The sequence below is a fragment of the Salmo salar genome, chromosome ssa03 (genome assembly GCF_905237065.1).
Source record: "Salmo salar chromosome ssa03, Ssal_v3.1, whole genome shotgun sequence".
NCBI classification, from domain to species: domain Eukaryota; kingdom Metazoa; phylum Chordata; class Actinopteri; order Salmoniformes; family Salmonidae; genus Salmo; species Salmo salar.
In genome coordinates this window covers 88890748-88901904 of record NC_059444.1, presented here as the reverse complement: position 1 = coordinate 88901904, position 11157 = coordinate 88890748, and the positions used below count along the sequence as shown (strand labels likewise).

Here is an 11157-nt window from a genome sequence, read left to right as displayed (position 1 = left end):
CATGTGTCCTACTGAACACAGCCCGGTTCAGAGCCGTGTGTCCTACTGAACACTGCCGGGTTCAGAGCCATGTGTCCTACTGAACACAGCCCGGTTCAGAGCCGTGTGTCCTACTGAACACAGCCGGGTTCAGAGCCATGTGTCCTACTGAACACAGCCCGGTTCAGAGCCATGTGTCCTACTGAACACAGCCCGGTTCAGAGCCATGTGTCCTACTGAACACAGCCCAGTTCAGAGCCATGTGTCCTACTGAACACAGCCCGGTTCAGAGCCATGTGTACTACTGAACACAGCCCGGTTCAGAGTCATGTGTCCTACTGAACACAGCCCGGTTCAGAGTCATGTGTCCTACTGAACACAGCCATGTGTCCTACTGAAAACAGCCTGGTTCAGAGTCATGTGTCCTACTGAACACAGCCTGGTTCAGAGCCATGTGTCCTACTGAAAACAGCCTGGTTCAGAGTCATGTGTCCTACTGAACACAGCCTGGTTCAGAGCTGTCTTAATACATGGCTCTGGCCCAGTTCAACTTCACCCTCAAGTTGATGATGTCACTAATCTGGTCCAGTTGGATGGGCCAAGGGTCACTACTGGCAGAGTTGAACATGAAAACTGAGAGGAGGAGACATTGATTATGACTGAGCAATCTGACAGATAACGTGTCACTGTGATTGGTCCAAAGTTCAATGTCGACCGGCACCAAGAGACAGGGACACACTCAGACAGACTGAACCAGAGAAGGGTGAGAAAGAGAGAGAGAAGTACAGAGGAAAAGAGAAACACATGAAATACTCTGGAAGGAGGCAGGACTGAAGAAAGGAAACAGGTAGAGCCCAGATACATACAGGCCTTGGTTCTGAGAGAGATGGACATCCTTGAAACAGCCGCCTATGACCGAAGACAGCGCAGGAACACGGTACGATCGTTACCTCTAATCACACACACACACACACACACACACACACACACACACACACACACACACACACACACACACACACACACACACACACACACACACACACACACACACACACACACACACACACACACACACACACACACACACACACACACACATTTTTGTGTTTGGATTTAAAACCATAATGTAAATCTCTCATATTAACTACCTCCCTTCTTCCTCTCCTCTCGTCTCCCCTTCCTCTCTCTCCCTCTCTCTCTCTCTCAGTACTGTGTTCTGTTTCTCTCTCTCTCGCCGTTCTTCCTGGCCATCGCTGTCTACTTCTATCTGTGGATCCCTGACTCCTCCCCCTCCGTCCTCGCTGCGGCTATTAAGGCAGCCCCTGTCATCTCATTGGCTCTCCTGGTGCTGAGCTACAAAGGGGGGAGGAGTCTCCTCGGCGTGGCGGGGGGCCTGATCTTCTCGGCAGGCGGCGACTGTTGCCTTATATGGCCCGAACTGTTTCTCCATGGTAACGAGAAATGTTTCAACTGCTACTGATAAAGTCCTGCAGACACTGCAGACATGGCAGATAGCCTAGAGGTTAGAGAGGGCAAGCCAGAAACTGGAGGGTTGGCAGTTTGAATCCCATGTCTGACTGGATGTCACTGGAGGGTTGTCAGTTTGAATCCCATGTCTGACTGGATGTCACTGGAGGGTTGGCAGTTTGAATCCCATGTCTGACTGGATGTCACTGGAGGGTTGGCAGTTTGAATCCCATGTCTGACTGGATGTCACTGGAGGGTTGTCAGTTTGAATCCCATGTCTGACTGGATGTCACTGGAGGGTTGGCAGTTTGAATCCCATGTCTGACTGGATGTCACTGGAGGGTTGTCAGTTTGAATCCCATGTCTGACTGGATGTCACTGGAGGGTTGGCAGTTTGAATCCCATGTCTGACTGGATGTCACTGGAGGGTTGTCAGTTTGAATCCCATGTCTGACTGGATGTCACTGGAGGGTTGGCAGTTTGAATCCCATGTCTGACTGGATGTCACTGGAGGGTTGTCAGTTTGAATCCCATGTCTGACTGGATGTCACTGGAGGGTTGGCAGTTTGAATCCCATGTCTGACTGGATGTCACTGGAGGGTTGTCAGTTTGAATCCCATGTCTGACTGGATGTCACTGGAGGGTTGGCAGTTTGAATCCCATGTCTGACTGGATGTCACTGGAGGGTTGTCAGTTTGAATCCCATGTCTGACTGGATGTCACTGGAGGGTTGGCAGTTTGAATCCCATGTCTGACTGGATGTCACTGGAGGGTTGGCAGTTTGAATCCCATGTCTGACTGGACGTCACTGGAGGGTTGGCAGTTTGAATCCCATGTCTGACACAATTGCTGCTCTTGGGGTGTTGCACTGCAGATGAACCTCTGCTCCAACCGCTCTGCGTGTGTCTTGTTGGGGCGGATAAAGCAAATAGACAAATCTCTATTTCAGGTGGAATATGGGCAATAAAGTAATGTTGTTCTCTCTCTAATCCTCTCCTCAGGAATGGCCTCCTTCGCCTTGGCCCACCTGCTCTACTCCTTCACCTTCCTCTCCACTCGTTACTCCTCCCTCAGCCCCTCCTCTTCCCTGTCCTACTTCTTCTGCCTGCTCCTGTGGCTGCTGGGGGGAGGCGTCTACGCCTACCTCTTCCCTTTCCTGCAGAAGACGCCGGACGCGGCTGCCCTGACTCCCGGCGTCGGGGTGTACGTGGCTCTGATCGTTCTGATGGCTACGCTGGCGGTTCTCACCCGCCGCCCGCTGATCATGCTGGGCAGTTTGATCTTCATGACCTCTGACCTGACGCTGGCGCTGCAGACCTTCAAAGTGACGGAGCCCCTGGAGCACGGCAGGCACATCGTCATGACGACGTACTACCTGGCGCAGCTGCTGATCGCTGTGGGCGACATCAAGGCCGCAGAGGGCGGGGATGAGTTTGCCAAATGGAAGAAATCTTAGTTAAGGGGTTATGTCAGATATGGACCAGGTCCCAATTTTCCACCCTGCTCCCAAAGTGTACAAATAACTGTCCACTTTCTCACATGGATTTTACAATGGTGGAGACTCCCTTCAGCCAATGCCTACTTATACTAATCTCATTCTTTTAAATCAATGACAGGGAGTGTTCAAGTACACAATTCCGGAAAAGGGTGGAGAATCGGGACGTTGCCATGGCAAACTTGGGACTACTGCTCTCTGACTAGTCGGCAGCTATAGGAACTTCAGGCTGTCTGTTGAGACTAGACTGTCTGTTGAGACTAGACTGAGAATGAGGCAGAAAGAAGTTGAAAAAGGAAGATTCCCCCCCCAAGAAAATCCTCTTTATTAAACAAAACCTCAGAGTATCAGGACAGTCTGTCCGTTTGTTGAGAAAGCTCAGGGATGGGGCTGGGAAACATAACCACTGCCAAAATTCAGAAAGCTAGATGCACAGACTGACATGAGATCAACATGACAATATTTTCAATAGTCCAGAATAAAGTTCAATTTAGTGAAGGAGAATGATATTTCTGTCTGTGAAAACAGTCCTACGGTCTTAAAGAAATGATTTGAGATTTGATGCACTTCCCTTGTGTTAGTTGTGATTTAGCAAACACATTCCGTATAACGGTCTGTTGCTATGAAGAGACTATTCTCAGAAATGAAGTCCCTTATGAAAAAAGAAAATGTTTATTTATTCATGATGAAATGGGAATGAAAAATAAAGTTGATGTTTCATACCGTGTTACATATTTCTTGTTATTTCAGATGTAGGAACTCTGCAAAAGTCATCCATTATGTTCATAGACACAGAAACATCTCAACAAAACATTGACAAATGGTGGATATTCTGAATGAAAGACAGTCATTAACAAAGCCAAACACAAGAAGCCAACAGAAATGATTTATGGGTAGTGAAACTTGATCAAAATGGAGTCTAATAAAACATCTGACTAATGAAGCAGAAAGCTACAAGATGCTAAATGGCTAACACTTTATGTTACAGCCTAATTACCTGCTATTTATTCAGAAACATAAAAACTCTGATGTAGTTTAACAGTGTAAATTACTTAATGTTACCCCAGTAACTAGTTGTCACTTGGTAAATAATTTTAACAAATACAAGAGGATACCAATTATTACCAAGTAACGTCACACTATGCCAGATAAATAAATGGCGACAGGGCTGTAAAATAGCATTACCACTATATGTTACATCTGATATTTTATGTATGGAATCTGAGGTTTTGTTGGGCACACCCAGAATCCAAAGGTCAAGGCTTCTCTAATCTGTTTTCTTCAGCAGCTTAACAGCAACATGGGGGGACTACGTCACAAAGCAGGATCAGATAACCTGAAGAAATGTTCAGAAATGACTTACGGTATTATCGGAAAATAAAATATTGTATCTTTATTCAACCAGGAAAACACCTTTGAAGTTAGAAACCTCTTTTGCAAGAGGTCAGCAGGAAGTAGTCAGGTGTAGATCCAATACATAATGATACATAGACTGGACATGGTAGAAGTGACTGAACACAAGAGATATATCTGAAGTTTATCTGCGTCGCCTGGTGACAGTGATTAGTGAAGCACCCTCTGCTCTCTAAAGCCTGCTACACTCTTGGATCCCTGACACCCTGTAACATGGGTCTAGATGGACAACGACATCAGCATATTTTCCTCAAGGAGAGTTAAATCCTCCTATGTCTCCTAGCCAATGACGGCACTGCAGGAGAAGTGGAGGACCAGTTGGATTTCAGCGATCCATTCCACTGTCGTCAGGTTGCCGTCCGCAGAAACAAGCAGAACGCAAGCGCTTGCAGAACTCCAACTCTTCCTATAAGGAGGAGACCAGAGGAGAATTCTGTGAAGGAAATAGGACAAGATGCAGCCTAGTGGCAAGTTACAAATATATCAATAGAAAAAGATGTGGGGAATCAATACATTATTCCATGTTGTTAGTGATGCACCTTGAGAGATGGAGAAGAGACACACGGGGAGTGAGGGACGGTATTAGAGAGATGGAGAGGGGTCACACGGGGAGTGAGGGACGGTATTAGAGAGATGGAGAGGGGTCACACGGGGAGTGAGGGACGGTATTAGAGAGATGGAGAGGGGTCACACGGGGAGTGAGGGACGGTATTAGAGAGATGGAGAGGGGTCACACGGGGAGTGAGGGACGGTATTAGAGAGATGGAGAGGGGTCACACGGGGAGTGAGGGACGGTATTAGAGAGATGGAGAGGGGTCACACGGGGAGTGAGGGACGGTATTAGAGAGATGGAGAGGGGTCACACGGGGAGTGAGGGACGGTATTAGAGAGATGGAGAGGGGTCACACGGGGAGTGAGGGACGGTATTAGAGAGATGGAGAAGAGACACACGGGGAGTGAGGGACGGTATTAGAGAGATGGAGAAGAGACACACGGGGAGTGAGGGACGGTATTAGAGAGATGGAGAGGGGTCACACGGGGAGTGAGGGACGGTATTAGAGAGATGGAGAGGGGTCACACGGGGAGTGAGGGACGGTATTAGAGAGATGGAGAAGGGTCACACGGGGAGTGAGGGACGGTATTAGAGAGATGGAGAGGGGTCACACGGGGAGTGAGGGACGGTATTAGAGAGATGGAGAGGGGTCACACGGGGAGTGAGGGACGGTATTAGAGAGATGGAGAGGGGTCACACGGGGAGTGAGGGACGGTATTAGAGAGATGGAGAGGGGTCACACGGGGAGTGAGGGACGGTATTAGAGAGATGGAGAGGGGTCACACGGGGAGTGAGGGACGGTATTAGAGAGATGGAGAGGGGTCACACGGGGAGTGAGGGACGGTATTAGAGAGATGGAGAGGGGTCACACGGGGAGTGAGGGACGGTATTAGAGAGATGGAGAGGAGACACACGGGGAGTGAGGGACGGTATTAGAGAGATGGAGAGGGGTCACACGGGGAGTGAGGGACAGTATTAGAGAGATGGAGAGGGGTCACACGGGGAGTGAGGGACGGTAGGAGAAGGAGAAGAGTGGAGACACACGGGGAGTGAGGGACGGTATTAGAGAGATGGAGAGGGGTCACACGGGGAGTGAGGGACAGTATTAGAGAGATGGAGAGGGGTCACACGGGGAGTGAGGGACGGTAGGAGAAGGAGAAGAGTGGAGAAAAGTGTGTAGGGGTACCAACCTGACACTCCTCTCTCCCCTGCAGATCTTCAGCCCGCTGGTTGAGCATCTCCTCCAACCCCAAGGTGGGGCTCTGACAGTCCCTCAGACCCAGAGGACTCTCCTCCACCAGGCTACAGACAGAGAGCTTTTTTTTATTGAAGCTCCATTGAGAAGACATTGCAAGTTCCAAGCCATTTTCTCTTTGTGTGTTCACATGTATTACCAGCAGAGGGCGCCGAGCACGTGCTCGTGGAAGGAGGAGTGAGGTGTGCGTAGAACGGACACCAGCTGTTGCACCATACCCATGGAGAGAACTGTATCTGAGAGACAGAGAGACAGTACATTGCCACACAAGGACACATTTCTTTAGTTATGATCCAAATAACCCAGTTCAAATCATTTCTTACCTCAGGCGGACACAAAGCATGATTCTCTCTATAGACACTACCAATAACAATACACAGCAGCCAACAGAGACAGTCTCCAGACAGTCTCCAAATGAGTCTCGCTGTCAGACTGAGATAGAGTCACTGTTAGTCACACACAAACCTTTATGCTCTGGGTGGACTGTGAGCAGGTTGAGGAGTAAGAAAGACGACTTGGTCCTCAGTTTCTCGTTGTCAGACTGCATGCCTCTCATCAGCACAGAGAAGCCATCGTGGGACAGGAAGGCCCTGAGACCTACTTCCTGCTCACGCACCAGACCTGATGGAGAGAGAGAAAGAGTTACTGTATGGTACTTCACTGCTGCTCAGATCTAAATTAACTCCTATCAACTACACTCAGGCCAGTGGAACTTCATTATGATCTGAGAGCCACAGGCCATATTAGCAATATTGTAAACTTGCCTTTTGATAGGCTAGAGTTCTCTCTCATGATTCAGGGCAACACTTACAGGAGACAGCGTAGAGGGCCTTCACTCGAACGGTGGGGTGGGGATCTGAGTCAGTCAGCTGCAGCAGTTTGGGTAGCGCCCCCTTGCTGAGTAAGTGGCACTGCACTTCGGGCATGTTCTGGGCACAGGAGGCGATGAGCTGGGCACCACGCCACCTCACGCTGCCCTGAGGATGGTTCAAGCACTGCGACATACACAGGTCCAACCCACCCAGGGTCATCAGGTCTGACACACAGACAGAAGAGAGACTTTACAATGGACACAGTATTATTATTATTAATGAATATAACTTGTCATTCATGTCCATGTTGATCTGTCTTTACTGGAATATCAGTTATATACAGAGCATCGGAAGGTATTCAGACCCCTCGACTTTTTACACATTTTGCTACATTACAGCCTTATTCTAAAATTGATTAAAAAAAAAATTATCACACACAATACCCCATAATGATAAAGAGAAAACTGTTTTTTAGAAATGTTTGCAAATATATTAAAAATAAAAAACAGAAATACCTTATTTACATAAGTATTCAGACCCTTTGCTATGAGACTTGAAATTGAGCTCAGGTGCATCCTATTTCCATTGATCATCCTTGAGATGTTTCTACAACTTGGAGTCCACCTGTGGTAAATTCAATTAATTGGACATGATTTGAAAAGGCACACACGAGTCTATATAAGGTCCCACGCTGACAGTGCGTGTCAGAGCAAAAACCAAGCAATGAGATCAAAGGAATTGTTTGTCGAGCTCTGAGACAGGACTGTGTCGAGGCACAGATCAGGGGGAAGAGTACCAAAAAATGTCTGCAGCATTGAAGGTCCCCAAGAACAGTGGCTTCCATCATTCTTAAAATGGAAGAAGTTTGAACCACCAAAACTCTTCCTAGAGCTGACCCCACCCGGCCAAACTGAGCAATCGGGGTAGAAGGGCCTTGGTCAGGGAGGTGACCAAGAACCCGATGGTCACTCTGACAGAGCTCCAGAGTTCCTCTGTGGAGATGGGAGAACCTTCCAGAAGGACAACCATCTCTGCAGCACTCAACCAATCGGGCCTTTATGGTAGAGTGGCCAGACAGAAGCCACACCTCAGTAAATGGAGTGAAGGCCCACTTGGAGTTTGCCAGATGGTACCTAAAGAGTCTCAGACCATGAGAAGTAAGATTATCTGGTCTGATAAAACCAATATTGAACTCTTTGGCCTGAATGCCAAGCATCACATCTGGAGGAAACCTGGCACCATCCCTACAGTGAAGCATGGTGGTGGCAGCATCATGCTGTGGGGATGTTTTTCAGCGACAGGGACTGGGAGACTCGTCAGTATTGAGGGAAAGATGAACGGAGTACAGAGAGATCCTTGATGAAAACCTGCTCCAGAGCACCCAAGACCTCAGACTGGGGCAAAGGTTCACCTTCCAACAGGACAACAACCCTAAGCACACAGACAAGACAACGCAGGAGTGGCTTCAGGACAAGTCTCAATGTCCTTGAGTGGCCAACCAGAGCCCGGAATTGAACCCGGTCAAACATCTCTGGAGAGACCTGAAAATAGCTGTGCAGTGACGCTCCCCATTCAACCTGACAGAGCTTGAAAGGACCTGCAGGGAAGAATGGGAGAAACTCCCCAAATACATGTGGACCAAGCTTGTAGCGTCATACCCAAGAAGACAAGGTAGTAATCGCTGCCAAAGGTGCTTCAACAAAGTACTGAGTAAAGCGTCTAAACATTTCTGTAAATGTGATATTTCCGTTTTTTTGCTTTGTCATTATGGGGTATTGTACATAGCCTAATTCTAAAATGGATTAAACTAACAAAATGTGAAAGTCAAGGGGTCTGAATACTTTCCCGAATGCAGTGTATAAAACTACAGTAACTTAAAGTTGAATTTTATATTGTTTTAACTAGGGTCCATCAAAGACAGCAAATCTTTAATTTGGGTCACAAGCTGAAGTGTAATTTCTTTACATCAGTTCCTGTTGCTTGGCATGTCTCACCTCTGGCATTGTCTAGGTTCTCACAGAGCTCTGAGAGAAACTCCAGTGCCCCTTCTGTCTCCCCCTCTTCATCCTCTCCTTCCTCCTCTCCCTCTCTCCCCCTCTCACACCCGCCATCTCTCAGCAGAACACGCATACACTCCTTCATCTGTTCCACCTCGCTGTTCTGTCCTTTGGCCACTTCTGCAAGAGCTCCTTTCAACCATTCTTTCCTCTGTAACAAAAGTGACATTACGGTCACTGTACAATTGGTTGTCAATGTAACAAGTTGTTGTGAGATCTGCTAATCTACACAGTAATGAAGACGACCTGGGAGGTGACTAGGAAGGACCATTACCTCCTCTGACATGGGTTCAGGGAGGGCGGGTCCATCTGCAGCAGAGCCAGCCTCCACAGCCAATCGAAGGACACCCTGGAGGTTTTGGGGATGTCTCCTGTTGCGTTGGTCTTCTGCCATGATGCTCTGTGCTGATGAGAAAAATGGGTGAAATTATTCCAGAACTTGTTTATCAATGTATTAGTCCCCAAATTTGGCACTGAATTGTGGTCAGAAAGCGAAATCAACCTATGTACTTGGTAAAGTTATTGTAATCAGCAATTAATTTTAGGGTTCCAATCTGCTATTGATAACTTGAATTACTAATTGTAGCTAGATCTCCAGGAAGCAGCTACGGGGCATGTAAAGAGCCGCAGGTTCCTGAACACTGACACATTCAATTCTCAAATGAATCAATTAACCATAGCCCGATTTGGTATTAAAGCGATTGTAACTAACGTTAGCTAGGTAAGTGATGAAAAATAGGACTTTTTATCCCTGATACTAGGCCTAGCTAACAGCGAGCAAGTTGTTGGCTATGAAAGTTGTCACATAAATATCAAGCACATACAGAATAACGTTAGCTGGGTAGGTTTAGCTATTTTGAGAGCTACAGCAAAGGTCTTGGGTAGACTAACGTTACAAAGCTAGAAAGAAAGCTGCTACCAGCTGCTGTTAGCACAGTAAATAACATGTCAGGCAGTTTGACGTAGCTGGGCTGCTCTTTCTACTTTTGTGTCTCATATACTTGCCTGTTTGTTCAAGACGCCAACTGTCACAATGTTAAGGTTGGTACTTATTTCGCTGCCCTTTAATACTGTACAAGAATGAAACGGTACTAGAACATTCTAGTTGAGTGGCAAGCTAATTGCTGTGCGCAGACACATCATGCGTTCCAGAGGCAGCCATTCTTCTTCTTCTGTGGGTTTCATGGCGAACTACAACTCAAAAAGGTGTATTGCCGCCACCAACTGGACGGGTTCAAATCAAATCAAATTGTATTGCATTTGTCACATGCGCCGAGTACAACAGGTGTAGACCTTAGAGTGAAATGCTTACTTACAAGCCCTTAACCAACAATGCAGTTTTAAGAAAATATATTTACAAAAAAATAAGAGATAAGAATAACAAATAATTAAAGAGCAGCAGTAAATAACAATAGCGGAGCTATATACAGTGGGACCCGGTACAGAGTCAATGTGTCAATGTGCGGGAGCGCCGATGTCGAGGTAATTGAGGTAAGTATATACATGTAGGTAGAGTTATTAAAGTGGCTGTGCATAGATAATAACAGAGTAGCAGAAGCGTAGTGGGGGGGCAGTGATGCAACCCGTCAGGATGCTCTTGATGGTGCAGCTGTAAAACCTTTTGAGGATCTGAGGACCCATGCCAAATCTTTTCAGTCTCCTGAGGGGGAATGGCCCCTTCACGACTGTCTTGGTGTGTTTGAACCATGTTAGTTTGTTGGTACCTGCTCCACTACAGCCCCGTCGATGAGAATGGGGGCGTGCTCGGTCCTTCTTTTCCTGTAGTCTACAATCATCTCCTTTGTCTTGATCACGTTGAGGGAGAGGTTGTTGTCCTTGCACCACACGGTCAGGTCTCTGACGTCTCATCGTTGTCGGTGATCAGGCCTACCACTGTTGTGTCATCAGCAAACTTAATGACAATGTTGGAGTTGTGCCTGGCCGTGCAGTCATGAGTGAATAGGTAGTACAGAAGGGGACTGTGCACGCACTCCTGAAGGGCCCCCATGTTGAGGATCAGCGTGGCGGATGTGTTGTTACCTACCCTTACCACCTGGGTGTGAACCGTCAGGAAGTTCAGGATCCAGTTGCAGAGGGAGGTGTTTAGTCCCAGGATCCTTAGC

At 47.5% G+C, this 11157-nt stretch overlaps 2 protein-coding genes across 4 annotated transcripts; one reads left to right on the top strand and one right to left on the bottom strand.

The window, feature by feature from the left end:
• Positions 1–624: 624 nt before the first annotated feature.
• Positions 625–3674, top strand: LOC123741740 (lysoplasmalogenase). The gene is made up of 3 exons (XM_045715721.1): positions 625–916; positions 1190–1433; positions 2451–3674. The coding sequence occupies exons 1-3, from the start codon at positions 866–868 to the stop codon at positions 2903–2905; spliced, it is 750 nt and encodes a 249-aa protein (XP_045571677.1). The 5' UTR covers positions 625–865; the 3' UTR covers positions 2906–3674.
• On the bottom strand, positions 3594–10247 carry LOC106606384 (hsp70-binding protein 1). 3 transcript variants are annotated; one of them, XM_045715717.1, is made up of 8 exons: positions 10040–10247; positions 9309–9439; positions 8972–9185; positions 6977–7201; positions 6631–6786; positions 6305–6401; positions 6101–6212; positions 3594–4763 (listed from the first exon to the last, which is right to left on the bottom strand). In XM_045715717.1, exons 2-8 carry the CDS (start codon positions 9426–9428, stop codon positions 4683–4685), a joined length of 1005 nt encoding a protein of 334 aa, XP_045571673.1. In that variant the 5' UTR covers positions 9429–9439; positions 10040–10247; the 3' UTR covers positions 3594–4682. The 3 variants fall into 3 exon arrangements, with proteins under 3 accessions (XP_045571673.1, XP_045571675.1, XP_045571674.1); XM_045715719.1 differs by having other exon boundaries at positions 6305–6395; XM_045715718.1 differs by having other exon boundaries at positions 9309–9434; positions 10040–10220.
• Positions 10248–11157: the final 910 nt, after the last annotated feature.